Source organism: Macrotis lagotis, chromosome 2 (assembly GCF_037893015.1).
Source record: "Macrotis lagotis isolate mMagLag1 chromosome 2, bilby.v1.9.chrom.fasta, whole genome shotgun sequence".
Lineage (NCBI taxonomy): Eukaryota > Metazoa > Chordata > Mammalia > Peramelemorphia > Peramelidae > Macrotis > Macrotis lagotis.
In genome coordinates this window covers 62,455,342-62,481,768 of record NC_133659.1, presented here as the reverse complement: position 1 = coordinate 62,481,768, position 26,427 = coordinate 62,455,342, and the positions used below count along the sequence as shown (strand labels likewise).

The following is a 26,427-nucleotide window of genomic DNA, read 5'->3' as shown; positions in this document are numbered from 1 at the left end:
AGACTATATCTCTGCCTATAAGTAACTTTTGGCTTGTCAGCATTGGCCTCAAATGGATGTTATGCTCTTTCTCTTTGCAAACTTCTGCCTTCTGAAGCCAAGGTACTGGAAAGAAGGAGGGAGGACCAAGGTATAGGAGAGGGTTTTGCTGTCAGTTTGTGTAGGGTCCCTGGATCTGCTAGTGTAGACTCACTACTGTGTGAGCTCTAGGACATAAAATATCAGTTCGCTGTTTTGTTCTTTGTTTTTTTGGTTTTTATTTTTATCTTCTTTTGGATTCTGAGTGTCCTAGAAACAGTTAAAATTGCTTTTTTCTTTGACATATAATTTTTGTTATAGAGAGGCCTGAGAGGTCATGGGAATCAAAGAAAATGTCTAGGACTTTATCTGCTTGATCATGTGTTCTTTCTCATGTAATCTTTTAAAAACCAAGTCTTATAGGTGATAAAGGAAAGGGGGGACATAGACTATGTGGCCATAGCTAGAGGGATCTTCACTGAGACACATTACAGAGTGAAGACTTTTTGGTGTATCTGGCTAAGAATTCCAAAGGGGGGAGGTGCTGTAGGAGGTAAAAGAGTGAGATGGCCCCAGATGTCCTCACAGAGATTGAGGCTATGGAGTGTTGATCAACCCTGGTGATTTAGGGATAAGGGTGAAATTCCCCCTTCCCCCCAAGAAATCTTATTAGGGACTAGGAAATTTTATTTATACTGTTTGAAAGATGTTTTTTTCAAAGCCCTCAATTATATATGAGAAAATGTATTATCTCCTACCTAAGCAAGAAAGGAATTGTTACTGAGTGTAAGGAAAAATGGAGAGAGGGAATGGGGAGTTTGTTGAATAAATATTCAATATGTAGGGCAAGGTCAGAGAAAGAGTGCTATGGATTAGGATCATAAATATTTAACCTCAGCATGGCTTTTTTTTCATTGTCTGTGAGAATGTTAAAAGCATAATTGAAACTCATCATCCAGGTCAATTATGTCACCACAAATGAGAATTTGATAAGGGAAATCAACACACCCTTAACTCAGTTTCTTTACAGTTTTTCTAAACATGTGACCACTCTTACATGAGCCTGCATGGCCTGTTTGAAGGTTGCCATCAGCAACTACACTGATAAAGACATAAACATATTTTAGGAAAAGCAATGAAGCATTAATAGTGTGTATATATATATATATGTTTTTATTATGGTTATATTTTATTTTTATTTCTATTTTATCATGAAGAAACATGTACCTATGAATAAGGACTTAGTACAGAATCTGGCCTTAATAAAGGATTATTGATAGGTTAATTGATTGACTTGTGATTTCATTGATATAGGGAACTACTTCTACCAGTGCAGATTGGCACCTTCAGTATATTCCATACTTTTTTAGAGTTGCTTAGTCTTTGGTACTGTCCTGAGTACTTATTGATGTAAAATATCGCAAATTAACATTATCTGTGATGTATTATGGGAGGTCGCTAGGTGGTACAATGGATAGAGCACTGAGACTGGAGTCAGAAAGACATGAATTCAGATTTGACCTCAGACATTTACTAACTTTCTCATCTATAAAATGGATGCACACTGGAGAACAAAAGGGTAAGCTGTTCTGGTATCTTTGCCAAGAAAACCTCCTGGACTTAGTACATGGAGTCATGTAGAATCGGACACTAATAAATAACAAGATGATATCTTTTTATTTATTTTGATAAACATTTCTCAATTGCATTTTAATCTGGTTCAGGCAGCTCTACCATTTTGGTCATGAATTTTATACTTCCTGGTAGAGGACTGAGATGGACAGGGTCAAAGTCCCATGAGGGAAAAAAAGGAAAAAAACCCACGGGGACGCAATGAAGTTTGACTACACCCAGAAGGTGAAAATACAGTCCCTGCTGAGTCATAGTCAAGCCTGGTGAACAAGCTGGGTGACTGGGCTGAACTGTCATAGTTGTCTGTCTCTAAATGCTCTAGAAGGCTAGCTTGGGGGAAACCCTGGGAACCCTTGCTGGCTTTATATTCAAAGCCACATTGTTATACAGTAAAATCTATTTATTTGGAATCTGAATAAGAGGGTTTTATTTATTTTTTCTCAATCACATATAATCAAAAATTTTTAACTTTTTTTAAAAAAAAATTTGAATTCTAAATTCTCTCCCTTTCTTCCCTCCTTGAGAAGGCAAAGAATCATGCACAACAAAATCTGATAGCACCCGCACCTCTGGAAAACTATATTTCCATCACTAAGTCTTCCCCAGGGGGCAACTATGTCACATTAGTTTTCATGACCCCCCTCCCAATTTCTTTCAAAGTAGCCCAGCTGTTTGTCCTTCCCTGCTAGGATTAGGGCAGTGCCAGAGGGGAGAGATGGCACTCAGTTGGCACAAGGGTTATGATTGTATCCTCACTCCATTCACATCCACACAAGCACACACATTCCTTTTTATTGACTGAATTCACATATCACACCCTACTGCAAAGGGTCAGTGGCTTCCGGGTTGTTTGGCACTGTTTATAACTTTGCACAACTCATTGAACTTTAAATTGTCTCTCATGTATAAAGTACATTGGACTCAATTCTCATATTCTATTCCATCCTTCAACCTGTTTTTACAGGTTGCCTAAAATCTCTCAACTGAATCAAATTAGAATGGATCCCAATGGATCAACAGTATATATTCATATATAACCTACTCAGTAAATTCTCCAAGGTAAAAGCCATATATCTTGACAAGTTGTACCTGATGATATCTGAAATCTCCTTTGGTTGGTATTGTCCCTCTGTCTCTTTCCCCTGCCCAGACTTGATTTCAAAAACACCTGAATTTGGGACCATCATGGATTTGTTCTTCAACGTTGATCTTATTTGCCCTACCAGAAGCAAGGGATGTGGATGTTTTGGTGAATTTGTGAGTAATGTTCTGTATCTTACTGGAAGGAAGGAGAAGTAAGGGAGAGGCACATCCTCCCCTGAATATGAGGCACCTCCTCAGGGCACTTTCACAAAGGGATATTATGTTGGTATAGCAACAATCTGACTGTTCAGTTGGGAATTCCCTAACTCCATCAGTTTAGAAGGCCAATGGGGTGTTGCCATGATGACTGTGTATTGACTTCTGGGTCATACATTTGAGAAATAAGATGGAAAGTCACTTGTGGGCTGAGGTGACCTTTTCATAAATAACTTGAAATTCATATGGTAATTTTCCTATTGTAGGAACACACCTGACTTATGTTTGAGAAATGGGTCATTGGTTCCCAACATTTTAGTGGTCACAGTTTGAAACAGAATCAATAGATTTGACCTCACTACTGACTAAACAAGAATATTCCTTGAGAAAGTTTACATCAAATACAAAGATTATCTATCTTATTCTCCTACAGCATCCATCACAGTGCTCTGAATATAATAGGGATTGATAGATATTTGTTGGTCTGATAAATGAATGTGACCTTGAAGTAGTAAAGCTTCCCTGTGCCTCTTTTTTTCCATCTGTAAAATGACAAAATTTTATATATGTCTCAACCTACATCATAGGGATTGGTGTGAAAATTGGTGATATAATGGATATATCTGGTTACATAAATCTAAAAGGGAATGAGCTGATTTGGGGAGCTTTATATGGTAATAAGATAAACGTAAGAATGATGGCTAACACTCATACAGTTCTTTAAGGTTCATAAAGTACTTTATATCCATTATATCACTTGATACTTACACCAACTCTTGTCAGAAAGATGATATTAACATTCCTGTTTACAGATGAGGAGATGAATTGAGAGAGCTGAAATGACTTACCCAGGGTCACATAGTTAAAATCAAAGTGGGATTCAAACTCAAGTCTTCTAAATTCACAGCTTTCACTCTATCCACTCTATCCACTCTATCCAATTTGATGAAATGCTGTAACTGCTTTTTATTAAATCTTATCATTTCTCTATTTTATTCACTTTTTTTTTCATGGAACAAAGTTCAAACTGGGCTGATGGAAACACAATTCCAATTTTGTCATGATAATCTATAGGTGTTACTTAACCTTTTTTTCAAGTCATGACTATAAATTCCTCTGTGTGTATATATGTATGTAAGAGACAGAGAAAGAGAATTAAATCTCTCTCTCTCTCTCTCTCTCTCTCTCTCTCTCTCTCTCTCTCTAGGGGTGGAGGGTGGGGGTGGAATGAGTGAAATTGTGGTCCAGAGGACAGTTTGTCATGTTCAGCCTTTATTTCCTCACTTTAAAAACAGGTTATTGGAACAGATAATCTGTAAGATTCCTCCTAGATCTAAAATGACTTGATTCTATGAAATTAGCAACTCTTTTCATGGTTGTCCAGTGTGAATTAGGATATGCAGTGGGCCAGTGAATGAATATCATCTATATTTCAGGAGTGCTATGCTACTCATTGTCATCTTTATCCATTATGCTTAGGAAAATGAATTCTGTTCCTTAGTAGCCAACTGGCTAAGAGTTTTCCAGTGTTCTTATTTATTTTTGCTATAATTATTTAGAGAGGAAAATACAAGGCTCCAGTATATTTATGATTTAATAATTTTTAAAAGCATTCATAGCTATCAATAATAGCTTATCCAAGAAATTGCAAAAATATAAATATAAAATTGAACTATAAAATATAAAAATTAAAATATACTGAAGAGGTAGGTGGATTATGTAGTAAGAATAGGAATGAATAGCCTAGCCTAATAGCTATGTCAGTACCCACAAAGAGTAAAGAATTAAGATGGGGCACGTCTACTTTATTAAGTAGGGGATGAAAGACTAGAACTTGGGGCTTCCTGGTTCTCTATCCACCACACCAGGTTACTTCTGTCTTGCAGGCAGACCCTCAGTAAAACATTTGACTTATTTTGAGCCTCCGTTCCTTGTCTGTTTGTGAGTTTAATAAGAGCTGGATTAATTTTACGTTCTAGGAGGGCCGCTGTTCTCAAGAGATGATGGATTCTGATGTGCTTCCTAACCCCATGAGAGTTTGGGGCACAGACGGCCATGGAGTCAGGAGGACCTGAGTTCAAATCCGACCTCAGATACTTAATAACTGCCTAGCTGTATGACCTTGGGCGATTTGCCTTTCAAAAAAGAAAAAGAAAGAAGAGAATGGGTTCCAGCTTTTGAGGTAGATTCTTATACAGGTGATAAAACTAATCATAACATGAAAGCTGACTAAGGCTCATACAGCTCTTTACGATGCATAAAGCTCTATTCAGAGTTACAGGAAGATTGACACAGGATGAGACAGCATGAATAGACCGTGACTACCATTTTCAGAGAGAATACCCAGGACAACGACATCATGGACATTTTGATGTATAATTACCTTTTATTATCAGAATTATTGCTCTGTGGAAGACAGTTCCCAAAACTAGACCCAAGACCAATAAAGGCGTGGAAATTTCAGGGAAGCAGATTTTAGTTCAATACGATGAGTGTTCTAATGATCAGAACTACCCAGTGACATAATGCTTTGAAATTGCTACCTCAGGACAAGTAAGATTTTCCTGCTTTCCTCATATAATACTGCTATGAATTTTATATTACTCCTTTTCGTGGGAACCCTATGTTATTTATCTTTATAATTGCCTGTCCATTGCGTGAAGGCTTGCTCCAGTTTCTTTCCTTGCCGGATGGGCAGATGAGCCCTTCCTCCAGGTGAGGACTCGGTGGTATTGTCTGCCACAAAGGCCACTCTGGCACAGCCTGCGCCTTCCCGGCCTGGCATCGTGGAAGCGGCCCCCCTCTGAAGTGGGAACGACACAGAACCTAGGCTCTGCCCCTGGCACAGGGCTGGCCCGGAGCCCCGGAGAACACGGCTGCATGACGTGGGGCCCCGAACAGGGTGGCAGCCTGGGTCTGGCTGGCTCTCTCGGCTCGCCAGGCACGGAGCCCTTCAGGGAAACACTTGCCTCGGACATGAGCCTAATGAGAGCGGGATTAGTCGGCTTCCTGGCCCCACGGTGCGCGCGTGAGTGCACAGACACACATGTGCACAGGTCTAAGCAGGCGCCAGGCATGTGCAGCGTGTACCACGCACGGGCATGCTGTCTCCTAGGACCTCCACACAGCGCCACGGGGCCGACGCGCTGCCCCCACGCGCGTGCACCGCCGCTCTGCAGGGTCCCACCGCGCGTGGGGGGACGCCAGGGCTGCGGGCGCACGCACACGGGTGGCCGCGCTGTGCACGCGCCCGGTGACGCGTCCCCACAGGCAGGGAACGGCGCGCGCGCGCGTGGAGGCGCGGCCCGGCCTCCGTGCGGTGGGCGGTGGCCGCGGACTCCAGGGTCTTTGCCACGAACACTGCAGCGGGGTCCCGCATTCCGGGCTGCCACCCGGCGTCCCCCCACGCGCGTGGACAGCATCCGCGCCTCATCCTCGCACAGACATGCGTGCTCGCCATGGGCATGCGCGGAACGTCCGCTCTTAGGCGGCCCCGTCCCCCGGGGCCCCTCCGGGCCAGGGCGGCCCTGGGAGGCTCCGGGCTCCCCGCCCCCCTGCGCAACCAGCCCGCCGCGGGAGAGGAGACGCGGGGCGGCGCGCGCCCTTCTCCCGCCTCTGATTTGCGGCTCCGAAAGTGGGCGTGTAGCCTGGGGCCAATAGGAAGCCGAGCAGGAAGGCTCCGCCCGCTTGTCATTGGCTGCGGCGCGGCGGGCGGGGCAGAGGTGGGCCGGGCGCCTCCGACGCTCGGGGGCCGCGAGCGGAGCCGAGTCCAGCCCAGCCGGCCCGGCGGGAGGCGCGACCTTGGCTCCACGTGCGACCGCTGACCCTCGCCGGCCGGAGGAGGAGGAGGAGGAGGAGCAGGGCAGGGGCGGGGGTCGGGCCGAGGCCCCGCCCCGCGGCGCCCCGGATGGATGAGCCGGGGCCGGGGGCCGGGAGAAGCAGCCCGGCGGCCCAGAGAGCGGCGGCCGCCGGCATGCTGCTGCGCACGGCCCGCGTGCCGCGGGAGTGCTGGGCGCTGCCCACCGGCCTGCTCTGCGCCTACGGCTTCTTCGCCAGCCTGCGGCCCTCCGAGCCCTTCCTCACCCCCTACCTGCTGGGCAGCGACAAGAACCTGACGGAGACCAAGGTAGCGGCCGCGCGGGGCGGGGGGACGTGGACGCTCCTCGGGGCCGGGGCCGGGGCCGGGGCCGGGGCCGGGGCCAGGGTTTGGTTTAGTTACATTGTATCCTGTCTGAATGGTTCATCTTTAATGTATCCATCTGTTATTAGGTTTTCGTTCTTAATCTATTCATGGGAATCACACAGATCCTTGTTAAAGAAATAATAATAATAGGAAGTTGTTTGAAGTGAATTAGCTCATAAGCTCACAGGATGAGGACGGTATTTTGGGTGGGTTTTTGCCTCCCCCCACCCCCCAGCCCTGTTCTGGACCCTTAAGGGTCTTGAAGCAGCATCTCTGGAAAATGACGGCCCCCAGTGGCTTTATCCACCTGAGCCCGATGCTCCTGTGTGGAGGAAAGAGACTCTACAACTAACCCAATAATTGAATCCTAAGTGCGGTGGAAACTGCATTATTATTTGATGGGGTTGGTTTTTCCTTATTGTTTTTGGGGTTTTTTTTTTCCCCTGAAGAAATTGGGACTAAGTGGTTTGCCCAGGGTCACCCAGCTAGTTAGTATCTGAAGCTGGATTTGAACTCGGGTCCTGAACATTTAGCTGCCTCTGTGGGAAAATGTTAAAAAAAATAGTACAGCCGAAGGAATACAAAACCTGTAGACAAATGCTGTGGATTCGATTTTAAGTGGATGACCTTGGACGAGCCAATTACTGTGATTTGAAAATTAAAAATCTTGGGAGATGAAAATTATGGATAACCTTAAATTGAACAAAAGATAAATGAGGGAACTGAACTGGGATAGAATGCTTCTGAATAAAACCTCTTAGGGAGCAGCTAGGTGGCTCAGTGGATAGATCACCGGCCCCGGAGTCAGGAGGACCTGAGTTCAAATCGAACCTCAGACACTTAATAATTACCTAGCAATGTGGCCTTGGGCAAGCCACTTAAAAAGAAAGAATAGAACCTCTTAGGATTTATTATGGTATTATTTTACTGAGGTACAATTAATGGTAATGACTGTGTCCCTCTTCCCCATCACCTCTAGGTGAATAGTAGGGATTTAAAATCCCTCCTTTTTGCTCTTTCCCCCCTTATCCTGGGCTCTTATGAGATAATCCTCCCTGGTTCTTCACTCCTGACTGGTCATCTCTTAACTAGAGATGCAGTCACCCAGCACAACTGGTCGGGTCAGGAGTGACATAACTAAGATAATTTATAAACCAACAGGATGTAATTACTCCCATTTGTCAGTGGCTGTCATTTTTTTTATCTATTGGTGTAGGTGTTTTGCTGTTTGTTTTTTTGGTTTTTTCTTTCAGGTATGCTTGAGAAGAGAAACTTGAGAAGTTAGGAATCCCTTGTAATCCCATAAGGAAAGGAATATACAAAATTTTAGATAACACTGCCTGCCTCCCAGAGAGCACACATCTCACAGCCTATTATTCCCCTGAAAAGAAGCTGTAAAAATTTTGTTTGTCAGGGGCATCTAGGTGGCACAGTGAATAGAGCACTGACTCTGGAGTCAGGAGGACCTGAGTTCAAATTTGACCTCAGACTAAATAATTGCCTAGCTGTGTGAACTTGGGGAAGTCACTTAACCTCCCATTGCCTTGCAAAAAAAAAACCTTAAAAAATTTTGTCTTAAATGTATAGGGAAAAAAATTACTGAGATGAAAGGTGCCCATAATGAGGTAGTTGTTTTATATATATATATATATATACATATATATATATATATGTATACACACACACACACACACACACACACACACACACACATTTAAGACATTATATACGTGTACTATTACTGACAATGTATGTGAAACAGTTGTGGACTTTAAAGCCCCATGTGCATAGTTATTATCCTTATATTGATTGAGGATTCAAATTTTCTGGCCCAGTATGCTCATGACAATAGGAGACCCTGAGGTTAAGAAGCTTCATTTGAGATAGTCCACATGGATCTAGATGGGACTCATTTCCTAGAGCCACAGAAAATTTTAGAGTAGAAGGACTTGGAGATCATTTAGCCAGTCTTCTAATTTTACAAGTGAGGAAATTGAGACATGTGGAGGCAAAGTGAGCCTCATAGAGAGTATTTGAACAGGTTCCACTGACTGCTGGCATCCTTTTCACTTTCTCATTGTTAGTCATTTTGTAGAGCCACCTGCAGTTTTGAGCTGGGAGGGGCCTTGGTAATCACCTGGGCTCCCCCACCCCCATCCTTGAGCTGAGATGACTAAGATCTGGAGAGTTACTGGAGAGCAGCTGGGCTGGGGGTGTTCAGCACCCTTTCCATGATCAAGATGTTTGGTGGGCATGAGGAGGGCAAGTAGGCAGCTCTTGGGTGTTGCTATTTGACAACTGATCCATCCGATCACATGTCTTGGACACAGGTGGTTCTGTGCTATGCTGTCATTCTCCCAAAGTTGTCTCAGCTTCCTGGGGTGAGCAAGGAATGTTTGGAGTCCAGACTTCAAAATTGACTTGGAATGCTGGCAACAGTGGTGTTTGCTTATTGTGTAATGAATTGCAGAATGAATAAGGAAAGGAGGCAGGGTTCAAGGGCCAGATGGAACTGGGGGAGGGGCCCATTACCTGGCTAGTGAGGAAGGCCTCTAGGATTTGTTCCTCTGACTCTGCCCTGCTCCTTGAGGTGTTTCTCTCCTTGGATCTTTGAAAAGTTATTAACTGAAATGAAAACAGTAATGTGTTCTCCTCCCCTCTCTCATAATTGCCAGATATGGACAACTTAACTAAAAAAAGTTACAGAAATCCTGAATAAAGTCATTTGTTATCATTTATAAAAGTCTGGCTGATATCACTTGGAACTATTATTACTTTTGTCCAAAGGGTAGATTAAAAAGACAGGATTTACCAGTCATTTCATCAGCTGCCAAAAAGTGACTTTTGGATGGTCAGACACCAACCTGATCAGAACCTATTCAAACCCAGCATAACCAATGAAATACTTCCTGTCCATTTAAGAGGGGAGGGAGGACTCAGTTCAATGCAGATTCTTTATGATCTTTCCCTCTACCTATGTGATTACTTAATCTTTGTGGGCCTCAAGTTTCTGTTTTGGAAAATGAGGGAGTTAGACTAGATGACTGCTCAGTTCTCTTCCAGTTCTAATCTGTGAATCTATAGATTACAAAGAATTAGTCATCTTTTAGAAACTGTATCAGATATCACGAAAAAAATAGACCTATAATTTCACAGGTGGAGGTAAGGAACTTTACAGAGAATGTAAGTCATTTGCTCTGGATCCCACAGCTAGACCATGTTAGGGGTCTTCTTCCCAGGCCAACTCTCTCTTCTCCATACCAGAAATTACCTTTACTGTCACACTTTGCTCATTTGGGCTTTCGTTCTTAGTTCAGTGAGTTTGTATGTTTTTTTTTTCTCCTTTCAAGAAAGAGAACAATATCTAAAAGTGGACCCTAAACTAAACAAAGATCCTAAAACTAGTCCTCCAGTTTGTGCATGGAGGGAGAAAGAAAGCTTAGATTCACAGAAAGATAATTTCTCTAGGTGTGGTTGATTTTCCCTGAGATATTCTGGTTGGGGAAATGAACCATTAGAGAAGAAGCTAATTCAGCTTGTACATTTTACCTGGGGGGGGCGGATTTCCTTCCCACACTTAGCTGAGATTCTGGGTCACCCTTCTAAAAGCACTTCCTGGTCTGAGGTCATTTTTTCCTGGACACTGAAGGGGAGGAACTTTTCTTGGCCAAGCAATTGTAGCAAAACATGCCCCAGAATATTGCCTTACTTTTGAATGAGAGAAGGAACCAAGTCAGGGAAATCCCTCTTGCCATGAATGTCCTGTTAATTAATTAGCTTACTCCTGGTCAGGGTAGACGGAATGCCAGTCTGATCATCATTTAAGGGAGTTCTGTTAGTGGATGATTACCCAGGTGGTTGTGATACAGGGGAAAGATGCTTTTAATCAGCACTTGCTTCATCTCTCAAGCAGTGGTTATTTATTCGAGGTTCTCAATAAGAAGCTGGTAAGTACATAGTTTTGAAATGATGATCAGAAGGACTTGGTTTATTCTGTCCAGAATTGACTAAATTAAATTTTTGGAGACTGCTATTACCATATGCAATGTCTAGATTCTGGACATAGTGTTTGGCTTAGGAGACTTGAGGTGAAACAGAAGAGGAAGTCAAAAGGGAATAAATAAATGCTAAAGAATACTTTTTAAAGGAATTTGACAGTGATCTGTGATGGAGAGAAAGTTGAAGAAGATACTTTGAAAGTAAAGAAAAGCTGATTCAGATGAGAGCATTTATAAACATGATGCAAGGTGAATTAAATTCAAAATCCAAAAGCCATATTAGGAAAAGGCTGATGAAGCCACAGATTTAAATACCCAGAAAAATTTGAGGGAAAACTTTTGGATGTGACTTTACCTTCTTGGAGTGGTCTTAAGGTTACCCCTTCCTCTTTTATTTGATTTTTTTATTTTTGCATTTTCTAGGTGACACTATTAGTCACTTGTTACCTCATCTGCTAAAATTTCCCTGCTCTGACTTGAAAATTGCATAATACTTGATTTTCTCATTTATTCTTTGGCAAGTTGTAAATCTTGATCGACAAAACAGAGACAAGTTCAGTAAACTCATAGTGGATTATCTGCCCAGCATTTGTTATTACACTCAGTTGCATAGAATATGATTTTTATAGCTACACTGGATAATTATGCTTTTGTTTTTATGTGGGCCATTTTTCAGTCATTGGTTTAATATGCCTTGTTTTGAAGTATGGTTTAGTTCTGTATTTTAGATGAAGGAGGCCCATGAAAGTTTAAATAAAAGATTGAGAATTTCCAGTCTGTTAAGCCACCTCTTGGAAAGAGTCAAGGTTCCTGTCATTGTCAGTACTATGCAGTAGAAGTGGCCAGAGAAGTATAGCTCTAATCTTGGCTTTGCCGCCTGCTCCTACCACCTATGTAATCTTGGGTGAGACACCATTTCCTTCTCTGAAAAATGAAGAGATTGGACTTGAATGGCCTCTAAGGACTTTTTCACATTTCACAGGTTTGGCTGTGATTTCTTTCTTTTTCTTTCTTTCTTTCTTTCTTTCTTTCTTTCTTTCTTTCTTTCTTTCTTTCTTTCTTTCTTTTGCTTTTATGTTTATTTTATTTTTAAATTTATTTATTTTGAATTTTTGCAATTTTTTTCCCCTAATCTTGTTTCCCTCCCCCTACTCCCCCCACAGAAGGCAGTCTGTTAGTCTTTATATTGTTTCCATGGTGTACATTGATCTAAATTGAATGTGATGAGAGAGAAATCATATCCTTAAGGAAAAATAAAATATAAGAGGTAGCAAAATTACATAATAAGATTTTTTTTAAATTAAAGGTAACAGTCTTTGATCTTTGTTCAAACTCCACAATTCTTTCTCTGGATACAGATGTTATTCTCCATTGCAGATAGACCAGAATTGTCCCTGGTTTTTGCACTGAAGGAATGAGCAAGTCCATCCAGGTTGATCATCACCCCCATATTGCTGTTAGGGTGTACAGTGTTTTTCTGGTTCTCCTCATCTCATTCAGCATCAGTTCATGAAAATCCTTCCAGAATTCCTTGAATTCCCATCCCTCCTGGTTTCTAATCGAACAATAGTGTTCCATCACATACATATACCACAGTTTATTAAGCCATTCCCCAATTGATGGACATTCACTTAATTTCTAATTCCTTGCCACCACAAACAGAGCTGCTATGAATATTTTTGTACAGGTGATGTTTTTAACCCTTTTTTCATAATCTCTTCAGGGTATAGACCCAGCAGTGGTATTGCTGTGATTTCTTAATCAAGACACAGAGAGAGGTGATTCCATAGGATAAAATAAATAATTTCAATTATTTTATATCAAAAATTGAAAATCTTGGTATGAACAAAATCAATGCAACTTAGATGAGAAGGAAAATGGTTGGTTGGGGAAAATCTTTGAATCAGATGTCATTGGATATCCTTGATCAGGGTCTGATATCCAAGTTACATACAAATAATTGACATTTAAGACCAAAGGTCATTCCCCATTAGGGAACTAGTAAAAGGATATGTACAAGAAAATGCTCAAAAGGAGAATTATAAATTATTAAGTCATACAAAATCATGCTCCAAATCATTGTAAGAAAAATGAAAATGATGAGGTTTCACTTCACATTAAATTGGTCAAGTGACAAAAGAGGAAAATAGTTAATGTTGGAAGAGTTGGGCACACTAATGTACTTTTGGAACTCTGAATTAGTCCATCCATTATGGAAAGCAATGTGAAATTATGAGAATAACTAAAATCTCCATACACTTTGATCCAGAGACTCCATTACTGGATGAAGGCCCATGAAGTAGTGATAAAAAAGAAATTGCTCATATATACAAAAATGTTTATAGGAGCACTTTTTGCTTATAACAAAGAACTAGACTCAAAGCTGATGTCCATTAAATTGGGGAATGTATTAATAAACTGTGATATATGAATGTAATGAACTATTACTGTGTTGTAAAAAGCAATGAACATGATGAATACAGAAAAGTATGGGAAGATTTATGTGAGCTTATGAAAAATTAAATATGTAGAACCTGGAAAACATCATACACAATGATTATAATGAGAATGGAAAGAACAGTGACAGGAAAACCAAACTGAATGGTATGAAATGGTAATAACTGAGTTGGCCCCCCAGAGAAGAAGTGAAAAATCTCATCATTTACCTCTTTTCAGAGGGTTGGGGGTTGGGTATTGGAATATTACTGATAATGCTAGACTTTTTCTTAGTCTAATATGTTTGTTAATTTTACTGTTTCTTGTTATGAGGGATATCTTTTTTAAAAAGATATTATAATTTTGTTCTTAAAAAAAAGGTATTACTTTCTTATCTTCACTCTGCTAGCCCCTATATGGTCTAGAACATGTTAGAGGTTGGTTTGGGTATGAAGAAACAAAAATAATATAGTGAAAGCATAATTCTGTTTCACATGTTGGAAGGTTATAGGCTGCCAATTTATACTGTTAACTGAAAGTTAATTCATGTTTCACTGGTTGTCTGCTTCTTACATTCTTTGTCAAGTCCGTTTTTAATCAAGAAAATAGCTCATCAGTAATGTAGGGCTGCTTAAGTGGATCAAGACCTTAAAGCCCTTCCAGTCCTCCCTCACTACTCCCTCCGGCAGCTCTAGAGAAGGTATCTAACTATAATCAGCCTCAAAAGGAGAATACTAAAAAAAAAAATGCTCCTTCCTTTTTGACAGAGGTGGGGAACTATCGTTATAGAATATTGAATATACTGGCAGACCCAGTTAACATATTGGTTATTGCCTTTTTTGTTGTCTAATTTTTGCTGCAGGAAGTGGCTCTCAGTAGAGTAGGGCAAGGATATATCTGGGAATTAAGATGATATTAAAACATAAGGTATTAACAAGTATTGAAATTTAGGGAAAAAAATCACATCCTTGGGGCTATTGAAGTGATAATGAGTGGCCAAGATCCTTGGATGATAATTATGCTTTTTTGTTGTTCTTCTACCAGGTCTTCAATGAGATCTACCCAGTCTGGACCTATTCCTATTTGGTGCTGCTGTTTCCTGTCTTCCTTGCCACAGACTACCTCCGCTACAAGCCTGTTGTGCTGCTGCAGGGTTTCAGCCTTATAATCACATGGTTCATGCTCCTCTATGCCCAAGGACTGCTGGCCATTCAGTTCCTGGAATTCTTCTATGGTGTTGCCACAGCCACGGAAATCGCCTACTACTCCTACATCTATAGTGTGGTGGACCTGGACATGTATCAGAAAGTCACTAGCTACTGCCGAAGTGCCACCCTGGTGGGTTTCACTGTGGGTTCGATCTTGGGCCAGATCCTGGTCTCCGTGGCAGTCTGGTCTCTCTTCAGCTTAAATGTCATCTCCTTGGCCTGTGTGTCTGTGGCTTTTGCCTTGGCCTGGTTTCTGCCCATGCCACAGAAAAGCCTCTTCTTCCATCATGTGGATTCAACTCGCCAAAGAATGAATGGCATCAAAGTCCCAAATGGTAGCATCCAGAATACCCCAGACCCCAGCGATCTTCCTGGGTGGGAGGACATGGAATCAAAGATCCCTTTAAATATAGACGAGCCTCCTTTGGAAGAGCCGGTAAGTAGAGCTGTATTGTCAGGGTGAATATGTTGGATACTCATATCTTCTGAGAAAAACAGCTGAAAATACTGTTTTGTAATTTACTAATTTTGTAAATAATCACACACACACACTCACCTTTCCCTTTTTATTTCACTTCCTCTTAAAATGTTTTGAGAAAGATTGCTGTGACTAGAAAAGGAAGTTGGGGGGGAAAGTTAGGAAGCCCATTTTACCAGGCCATATTATTTCCTTTTTGTATAGCCCTTAAACACTTTCACCATTAGCCCCACTAGGTATCCTTAATCACTCCTCTCCTTCACTACTAAACTTTTGCAAAAGCTGACAGATGCTTCCTGTCTTCATTTGTTCATCCTCCTTTCTCTCCTGGCTCTCACCTGTCTGCCAGTAACTGCCTTCTCCAAGGTCACCAGGGACCTCTTCATGGCTCAAACCCACTTTTTATTGATGTCCCCCCCCATTTCCCCAGATTTGAAAGTTGAGAGTTCTCTTTAATGCTTGTCAGATGTTTAACCCTAACTCCACCCCCTTCCCGTCTCTGTCCCTCTCTGTCATCCTACACCTTCATCCATTTGTCAGATGCTTTCAAGTCAGCGTTAATCATCTCATTTATATGCTTTTTCTGTTCTTCCCTCAGAGTGCCAAAAGAATCATCTTACTGTAAGAGTTGGCTCCAGGGAAGGGAAAGGTAGATGAGCTGTAGAGCTGCCTTGCTGTTGGTGGCAGGCTGAACATACCTGGTCTAATGACGCCGGGCAGACTGAGTGAACAAAGATAGCTAGTTTCTGGATGAGACCCAGGGAAATGGGGAATATTTTCCCCCTCTGATTGTGCTTTATGACTGTCTTTGCAGATGTGGAGTGTTTAATACAATGAAGACTGTTGCCTAGCCAGGGTAGTGACCAAAAGGTTAACAGCATCTCTTTAATACTTGTTTTCACACCAGTACCAGAGCTCTTCATCTGTTTTGTCCTGGCAAACTGGCAAACTTGGGCTTAACTGAATCAGTTCCAGCTTTCTTTGTAGAAAACTAGGAAAAAAATGCCTATTTACATTGCACCTGTTTCCTGGGGTCACACAGCTAGGTAATTATCAAATGTCTGAGGTCAGATTTGAATTCAGGTCCTTCTGACTCCAGGGCTTATGCTCTACCTACTGTGCCACTTAGTTGCTCCCATTGTATCTAGTTAATTGAACTATATTCACCTGCTATAAAACAAACCTGTCATTTTTCTAGGTGGAGGAGCAGGGTCCTGCTCTCCTCACAACAAGGTAACCCAGGACAGTGAACTGAAATTTCATGAGTTGTTTTATCCAGACCCTCCCCTTGCCTTGAACCAGCCCATTTCTCCTTGCCCACCATTTCTGGTTCAGATCACAGTTGCAGTTGTCTGAAGTCTGCCCAGCAGCCTGGGAACCATGAGATGGTTGAGTCTTTGTGACTCACATCTTGGGAGAATATTAGCAATAGGAGGGCTCTTAGGGCCAGGCCAACTCCAACTCGAAGATAAGGAAGCAGATGCCAGACAGGGTGAAGTGATTCACCCAATGTCATTCACTGGTGAAGTTCATTGTGAAAAGCATCCTAATGACTGGACTGTGAACAGCCGCAGTCCAATTGACAGGTTTTGAGGGAATAATGAATTGAGACCCACCTTCTGTTTGGTGATGTAGAATTAAAAATTGGGCCCAAGGGTGAGGAAGGAAATGGTTGGAGATAAATCAAATTTGAGTCTTATAGAAAGGATACATTTTAAATAGTGGGGCATTACTTGGGTATGTTGGGAAGGGAATCCTTGTTTAAGTCTGGGTTGTTACAATCATGTCTGAAGTCCTTTCCAATTCTGAGAGTCTGACTTGAAATGTTGAAGGGACCTATACATAATTAGCATAAGGTAGTTCCAGACATTACCATATTTAATTATTAAAAACCAAATAAATAAATAGTGAACCAAAAGCTAAAGGACCAAGAAAGGGAAAAAATGCTTAGCTAGAGGCCAGAAACCCAAGTTCTAGTTTACTCTGCCATTAACTAGGTGACAGCCTTGGGAAGATCATTTGATCACTAGGCTTCAGATTTCTCATATGTAAAACATCTAAGGGAAAGGAGAATTCCATAATGACTAATTCTAGAATCTTAGAGAGGAAACCAACTCTAGATGATGGATGAATGAAGTTTTTTTCTTGTACGAATCCCAACTCTATGGTTAGAGATAGATAAGGTAATCCTTGCTTTTAAGGAACTCACCTTCTAATGGGGGAGACTCTACCTGAGCAATGTTTCTTCAGCAGAGAATTGGGAAGTCACTTGCCCAAAGTCTCATGGCTCATGGACTTAGAATTGGAAGGGACTTAAAAGTTCTTCTGGTTCAGTCCCTTCATTTTATAGAGGAAGAAGCAGAGACTTAGAGAAATGAAGTGATTTGACCCAGGTCAGGTTGGCAGTAAAGGGGCAGGGCTAGGATTGAAGACCTCTGATACCCTTTTGAGCATTATTATCTTGTAACTAGGAGCCTTCCTCCTAAGTAGAGTGGCTGAGTTACCTATGTATGCATGTACATGTAGCATAAATATGTATGTGAAAGTATGTGCTTATGTCTTCACACACACTTTAATATGCTACGACTTTTGGGAAAACCTTTCATATTTTTCTGAAGCGGAGGGCCAGAGCATCATTTGAAGAGACATACCTGATGTGTGTGCTTTCCTCCTCAGTTCTCCTTGGCCTTCAGGTGGGGGTGCAATTCTGGCTCCTGGCTCGGTTCTTCCTCTTAGCCTTCCGCTCTGCTGTTTGACCCAAGGCCTCAGGTGAGGATGGCAGTCAGTCTGCAGGACAGCCACCTCCTCAAGTGTTGTTGGGTTTCTCTCAGAGCATAAAGAGGATGGTGCCATTTTAAGAATGGAATTGAAATGATTTCTTTTTACAACTCAAGTAGTGAATTTATCTTTGTGGAATAATTTGTTGTTGTTCAGTTGTTTCAGGTGTGTCTGACTCTCCATGATCCCCGTTTGGGGTTTTCTTGGCAAAGATATTGGAGTAGTTTGTCATTTCCTTCTCTGTCTCATTTTACAGATGAGAAAATTGAAGTAAACAGGGTTAAGTATCTTGCCCAGGATCAAACAGCTAGTGTCTGAGGTTGGATTTGAACTCTGGTCCCTCCTGACAATGAAAAGAAAAAAATGGTAGATTGAGTAGATGTTTTGACCCAGGGTCTGGGTAGCCAAGGCTTCTCCCCCCCCCCCCCCAAAAAAAAAAGAATTAAAACTCTTATCAGAGGCTTAGTACTTATGGGTTCTTTTTATAAGGGACCCATTGTTTAGGGTGCATAAGTTTGCATTTAAGGGTTGGAGGTATGGAAGAGAGGGTCCCACTTTTTACAAGTACTTTGTAGAACTGTGTCTGTTTCTGCTGAGTCTTCCAGAACCAGAATAGAATTTTAGGATTGGAAATTATGTTAGCAGATCTAGAAATATTCCTATTTAGTTGCTTCTGCTTTAACATTTTTTTTAAATGGAGAGCTTGCTACCTTTCAAGGCAATCCATTCCATTTTTAGAGCACTGACAATTAGAATTCTTTATATTGAACTGAAATCTGTCCATTGTAACTTCTATCCCTGGTCCTAGTTCTTTCCTTGGAGCCACAGCTACACAAAATTAGTTTTATTAGCAGAGGGTTTCAAGTAGTTGATGGTCACTTCATTTCCACGACATTTTACTTCTGCTAACCTCCCAGGCCTTGGTTTTCTGTAAATGAGGTAGTTTGAACTTGATGAGCTGTTAGAAGCCATTCAGTGCTAGATTTCTGATCATCTTTAATGGCAGTGATCTGTAATATTACGTTCGTTTTATTAGAATTGGTCCATTGCCTCAAGCTTCTAAGACCTTGTTAGATCCCAAATGTATTGACCCTCTCTGTCATCTACAGATTTGAAAAGTGTCCCAGTAACATCTTCATTCAGGTAATTAATAAAAATGATAAATAGAGCCAAGGGCAGAGCCCTAGAGAAATATCACTTAGGGATCTCCCTCTAGATTAGTCTCAAGCTATTAAACTGCCTTTTGACATTTCATTTATTCATCCTGTTCTAAATTTACCTTGAGTAAAATAGTCCTCGTTTGTGGTAGAACAGCATATGTTTGTGAATGTGTTTGATATGATTACACACAATGATAAGAACACAATGGAGTGTGGAGGCTTCCCCCCTGGGGAGAGGACCCAGGCTGGGCTAGTCACTCATCCCTGGGGTCAGACACCATGGACCTGCTGGCTAAGAATCAGTTCAAAAAACAATAAAGCATCCAGGCTCTGTTGGCCCAGGAATGTAGGTTCAGACTCAGAAAGCAGGTTAGTCTTTGAAGGTAATTAGGGCAGAAAAAAGAAAACACTGCAAGGGGTGGAAGAATCTTTTAAAGGTCAGTTCTGACTAGCCAGCGGCAGAGCCCTGGGCCTGGCTGGGACTGGAACGGAATTAGTCCCAAGGTTTAGGACTAGAAGAGAGGGGGAAGGGAGGCTGAGTCAGCACTTATTTAGCACCTGCTCTGCTTAAAGTACTGTAGCAGGCTTATCTTACTTGACCTCTCCAACATTCCTAGGAGGCAGGTACTCTTAGCATCTTGTTTTATGTTTGAGGAAACTGAGACTAGCAGGTTAAGTGACTTGTCCAGGGTCACACAGCTAGAAAGTACCTTTGAATTCAACTCTCCCCTCCACTGTATTATCCAACTACCTAGGTGGCAAATGAGCCTGGAGGACCATAATTTAAAAATATCAGAGGATCTGAGAGTTGGAAGAAACCATGGAGAATATCTCTTACTTTGTATGTTCTCCATGGTACTTCCTATTAAATACCTTTGAGGTGGATGTGCTTTTTCTCAGTTGGCAAGGGAAGGAAGCTCAATGGCAAATGATAAATGAATAATTCTTTAAGAACATCAGCACTTGGGGCAGCTAGGTTCAAATCCGGTCTCAGACACTTAATAATGACCTAGCTGTGTGGCCTTGGGCAAGCCACTTAACCCCATTTGCCTTGCAAAAACCTTAAAAAAAAAAAAAAAGAACATCAGCACTTGGACCAGGAGGGTTCTACCAGGAGAGACACAGAGAGATATAATGGAGGAAGCTCTGGCCTTGGAACCAAGAAGGCTGGCTTCAGGTTCTCCTCTGAGCTATATTGGCTAGGTAGCCCTGCTTAAGACCCTTCCCTCCAGGTACTCTGGGTCCCTCTCATAGGACAAAGTCAACAGTGTTCGTGGGAGTTTTCTCACCTTGGAGGCCCCTACCTGTACTAATCATAGGTCCATCCATTATCCCTACTAATGCCTATTACGGATAAAAATCAGAAAGATCAGAAAAACAAAAGTATAAATGAATAATTAATAAATAAAACAGACCATGAAGCCAATTCTACTCAATCCAGTTGGAGCACCAGACTCCTAATACAGATGAAGGCAGGGATGGCAATCCTCTCTCCAGTTTGGGTTTACTTCTAGGGATCCTGTTGTGTTATGAGATTTTGAAAAATGACTTAACAGGTCCAAAGGCATTTATAAACCAAACATTGATTTTGGGGAAAAAAGTCTTAAATTTTTAAAATTGAAAGTACAATGAACCTAAATAGTTTTCCAGAGTACAAATAAAATGTACCAAATAAGGGAAAAAGTGAAAGTCATGGTTAGGCATCTTCAGTGATGAGCTCCCTAGTCAGCATTCTTCTGGGTCTAAAACATGGAATTGATGACAGGTAGGCATTTCCTTTCCACCATCAGTATATAATACTGATAGAATCTGTGAATGATTTTTCTTTCTGTCAGCTTTACCTATTTGGGTATCATTGGCAGCATTTTTTTGAACATTACTTTAAGAGCTTTAGCTTCAGAGTTTCATTTGGAATCTCAGTTAAGGTGAAGAATGTCCCACATTGGCAAGGGTGTCAGCAGACTCTGTAAGGGTGATCCATACTTGGCTTCTTGGGACGTGAAGGAAGAACTTCCTTCATATTGGGGCCTGGAGTCCCTTCTCTTGGGATTCACTTTTGCTTCTCTCTGATTCTTGCTTTAAAAATACTGTTACTATGTTCTCTTGAAAACAGATTTAGAACACATTTTTTATGTGTCTCTCTGTAACCCACAGAGGAAATTAAAATATACAAAAAACTAGCACAGTTCAAACTCAATTAAGTTAAACTAGGACATATTTAGGAAATGAAATGAGACTTCAGGGAGCATTAGCCAGGATTCTACATGTGTCCAGTTTTGATCATCATTTAAATAGACAGAATATTTGCACCATTTCATTCCCCCCCCCCACCATGAGTCATTAAAATGATCCAAATTTGGCTTTCATTTTCCAAGGTGTTGGGCAGATAGCATTGGGAAGAATGAAGGGTATTTAGGGTGGTAAAAATTTGGGAAATCATGCCCTCAGTATATCATTTGGAGGAGGTTGTGATGAAGGATGTTAGCCTAAAGAAGACTTAGGCTGGACATAGCTGCTCTTTTCAAGGACATAAAGGACTGCGGTATGGAAAAGATGGCACCCTGTTTGGTCCTAGAAGATGCAACTTGGAGCAGTGAGTATGCAGAAGCAGGTTCCCTGGCCTGGCCTCTTGCAGTTTAGGAAGTCCCTTGGACCATAAGCTGCTGGAGGTGAGGCCTTATCTTTAGGGTCGGACTGGCCAGTAGCAGGGAGTCCATAAATATTAGTTGACATGTTGGTAATGGGTTTTCCCTCACTAGAGGCCTGGTCTAAAAGAGGTCTAAAAGACCTTTCGGTTGTGGCCTTAGCTCCATCTGGTCACTGAATGAAAATGTTTTAGGAACCTTGAAGATCATCTTGTCTGAACTTCCATTTCACAGATGAAAAACTTGAATGCTGAACCAATGAACACGGTGACTCATCCCAGGGTGTGTTGTTATGCTAGGGACAGAGCCAGGGTGATTAGCCACACGGTTCACTCTTGCCCTAGTTCCTGTCAGGCCAGAGAATTTAGAAGAAGAAACTGGGGACCAGAAAGAGGAAATGATTATCCCAAGGTTGCCCAGGTGGAAGAGCCAAGATTAAAACTCAGGACTCCCAAGTTTAATTGTTTTCCAGGGCTGCCCTTGGTGGGAACCTAATATTTTCCTGGCCCAGCTTCTTCTTGGCCCTCTCAGAAGTCTGTTAGTCATCTTATTTCCACCCTCTTTACATCTCAGATAGAAAGCTAAGCCATTGTCCACTTTGGGAAGAGCATTGCTTCTGGTCGCTACTTTAACCCAGATGGTCACCAGCCCATACCGACTGCCTTTACCTGCTCTTCTCTCCCACCCAACTCCTGCTGATTACTCCTGGTCCTGAGCCCACACAAGCAGTCCTCAAAGACTGGTGGCACATAAGATAGACTTTGTTCTTGTAGAATGGCGGTGCCCCATCCTTGATGATCTCTACCTCTGATCTCTGTCATCTGAGAGAGTTCAGGAGGCCAGAAGGCAGGTTATGGAAAGTAGTTGTAACTTTGCATGAATTTAAAATATCTGCCCAGAAGAAGACTCAGATAAATCTGAGTGATAAAAATTCTAATTTTACAGTAATTAAAATACCTTATTATAGGACTTTTGCACAGGGATTCCTCTTTGTGGTGCTTCTGAAATTCAGTGAACTTTGACTGTCGGGTAAAGAACCTTGCCATTTAAAAATCAAATTAATTGCTTTCTGGATAAAAGACTTATTTTTCATTCATCTCTCTATTGGATAACCCTTGCTGCTCCCCCCCCCCCCCCACTGTTCCCATTCTTCCTTCATCTCCTCCAGTGAATAAGCATTGTCCAGGCAGCTTCTGGGTTTTCTTTAGGAGAAAGGGAAGAGGCCACACATACTTAACTAAGACTCCTAGAACTGTGATGAGCACCAGGTAATACGTAGTTGATTAATTAAAGCCTTCTGTGACAGACTTTAACATTTGTGTACACCTAATGGGAAAAATCAGACTATGTTTCCTCCAACATCATTTTTGTCTGTGATAAACTTGCCTTTTTTTAATTTTAAAAAGTTGTTTTAAAGTTAATAGAAAATCCTTGCATTTTTATATTTTTATTGTCTTCCTATATATATGATATTAAACTGATTGTTTTATTGGTATTGAACCAAACTTATATTCATTCCTTGTATAAATTTTAGTTGGTCACAATTTTTCATTGAGTTCAATAAGAATGGATTCAACAAGCATTTAGTAAGAACCTTCTTTGTAGCAGGCCCTAGCACTAGGAATATAAAGATAAAAGCAAAACATCTTTAGAGATTAATATGAAATAAATGCAAAATCATTTGTAAGTAGAATGCTAACTCCCAGGGGAATAAGGAGAGGTCTGCCCCAGAAGACCACACAGTTAAAGAGGCAGTGCTGGCAGCCAAGGGAAGGCTTGTCAGACCTGGGGCTAGGCAAAAGTGCTTCATTCAGAGATGGAAGTTTTGTGTAGAGTCAATGATCGTAGGGGCTGCAAGCCTCCAACCTAGACTACCTGAGGAGGTGTCAGGGGAAGTCTTGAGAGAGGAGCCATATGACTGAGCTGTAGCATCTGTTTTATCATCCAGGTGCTTGGGAGCTGCCAAAATTTCTTGTGGTACTCTAGTCCTCCATCCTCTTTTGCCAGTATTTTTTCAATCTTTTTTTTGCACTGTTATTCATTCTTTCTCTTTTTTCTATTCTTGCCAGGTTTGGGGATCAGAACGACGCTTGACATCTAGAAAGAAAGAGGTAGAATATTAATCTTCACCCTTTTTTGAAATCAGTTTGTGTAGAATGAATGGGGCCAAGTCTTGGCATGTTTGAAGGATTTCATTTGTGCCTCGTCTGGCCCTTGTTCCTTTTTACAGGGCTATTCATGAATGGTCTGTCTGTCTTCTTCTGAGAAGGACCTATTTGATTGTCTGGATATTCTTTCAAAGCTTATGGTGACATTTTCTAGTTTTGTGAATATTTTTCCATTTCTTTTAGCTCCTCAGTTTTGTTTTCCTGTAGGCTAAGACTTAGAACATGTCATGTAGCTCATAGGTTGGCATGGCGGGGGGGGGGGGGGCAGATCTCTCTGAACTTGAGGTCCCAGGACCCAGGTCTGTATTCCAGACCTACTGCTCACTGACTCAGAGTCACTTCACTTCTCTGATATCTGAAAAATTGGGGTTATATCGTACATAAATGCTTAATGTTTCTGCCAGCTCCAGTTTTTATTTCTTTTGAATTTGTAGTGAACATCCATTCATTTCTCTTTTCAAGTTTTTGGTTTTATTGACTTTTCTACTTTTAATCGTTTCCTACTTTGGGCTTGCTTTGGTGTATTAATTTGTTGATTTTTCTACTTTCTTTGAACCACAAACTCAAGAGACTAATTTTCACTCTTTCTTTTTTAATGTGTTCAGGGATGTGAAATTGCCTCCTAATAGTGTTTTGGCCATATCCCATGAATTTTGACAGATATTTGAGAAAAAGAAATGCTTAGGAGAGAAACGAAAGGGTAGAGGTATTCATGAAGCTTTTAAGGCCTAAGTACCAGGCCTTGGCCTAGCACTTCACAAATACTGTCTCATTTGAGAGGCCCAGAAAACTGAGGCAGACTTGCCCACAGTCACATAGCTAGTAAGTGTCTGAGGCTGAATGTGGCCAAATGTACCCACAATACCTGTCTTCTATTAGATATTTTTTATGCATGTACATAACAATGTGTATGTTTGTCCCCCTGGTTGAATACAAGACTTGAGTAGCTCCTTAAATGCTTGTTGATTGATTTATCTAGTCCTACCCAAACATGCAAAAGAATCCCTATCCCACCAACCTCAGCTCCTTGCAACTAATCCTTTGCTCTGAGAGGAAAGGAATCCATCCCACCTCAAGGTCACCACTTATATGCAACTCATTGTTAAACAGGTTTCCTTGCCTGAAACCTAAATAATGGAAAATTTTTTTTCCTTAATCTCTAATTGAAATTCAGCATTTCTTTCAATTAGGAATATGGAAAACAAGCCATAGTAGTATTTCTCTTCTCTAAAGTGTCAAATAGCACAAAACAGATTAAGAAACCTTGGTCTAAGAAGCGGTCCCTGAGGTTCCTTCCACTACTAACATACTGTGTGATTTTAGGTAGCAGTCATTGACTTGTCTAGGAATCAGTTCAGTGACCATTTTCTCCATTACTTATGCCTTCATACATGCCTTGATAACAGTTAAGTCCCAATTAATATGCATGATAAATTTCCTCAGAAGAGTTGCATGTATTTGAATTTGCATTATTTGAAGTCATAAATGTATTATACCATAATGGAAATATGTAACCTTTTCAGGAAATTTATTTGGATTAATTGGGAACCAGATGCATAAAAATCTGAATATATAAAATAGACAATTTATGATGAAGGTGGTATTCACATTACACAAAAAGATTCACCGTAGGGGTCCTTTAAATACTGTTTTCCTATCTATTGTTTAAAAAAAAAAATCACACTATCTCATTATAATATTTTAGAAATCTGTCTACCTACATCTAGCTCTCTTTCTTGAGAGAGTCCCCATACAGATTGTGCCTTAAGGACAGAACAATTTTGCCTTTATTAATACTTACTGTATTAGCTCTGATTCAATAGAGATATTTTAAAGATTGAACTGTCTAGCTGGGAACTGTTAAGGAGGCCCAGCTGGTTTATCTTAGAGTTATTTAAACAAATTCCTCATGCTTGTCTGTTCATCTCCTGGAAAGGTGATGGTAGATGGATAGACATAGAGGGGCAGCTGTCATTTTTGACCAGTTAGTGTTCTCTTTCACCATCAAGAAATCTTTAGTTTTTCTCCCTTTGCTGCTCTTACTCTGTAGATTGCTTTTGTTCAGGATACTTCTTAAATATATAAGTTCATAGACCTTTTCTTTTTTAAGATTTCTTATCTCTTAAATTTTCCCTTAAGCTCATTTGTCTTCAGGAACCATTCTTATGTTGCCTGCTTCCCAGATGGTAAGCAGGCCTGGAATTATATTTTTTAAAAATTAATGAAATTGGCTTTGCAGCCTCCAAGAATGACATTGAAACCTCAGGGAGTTCGCAAGTGTGCTTTTTATGAATGATCTATTTGTATAACCCTAGTTTACACACACACACATTAAATTAGGAGCCATGATCACATATGTGGCTACTTTGTCAGTTATCAGAATTTGTAGTTTACTCATTTTATTGATACTCTTTAAAACATTGC

The 26,427-nt window shown here is 41.1% G+C and overlaps 1 protein-coding gene across 2 annotated transcripts in view; it reads left to right on the top strand.

The window, feature by feature from the left end:
• The first annotated feature begins 6,775 nt into the window (after window positions 1-6,775).
• SLC19A2 (solute carrier family 19 member 2) overlaps window positions 6,776-26,427 on the top strand; it is a 30,833-nt gene continuing 11,181 nt past the window's right edge. Inside the window, exons 1-3 of one of the 2 annotated variants that reach the window (XM_074221962.1) lie at window positions 6,776-7,075; window positions 14,611-15,210; window positions 23,905-23,946. In XM_074221962.1, the coding sequence (XP_074078063.1) occupies window positions 6,857-7,075; window positions 14,611-15,210; window positions 23,905-23,946 (861 nt within the window). In that variant the 5' untranslated portion in view covers window positions 6,776-6,856. The remainder of the gene's footprint in view (window positions 7,076-14,610; window positions 15,211-23,904; window positions 23,947-26,427) is intronic. The other variant, XM_074221963.1, reaches the window with a different exon arrangement.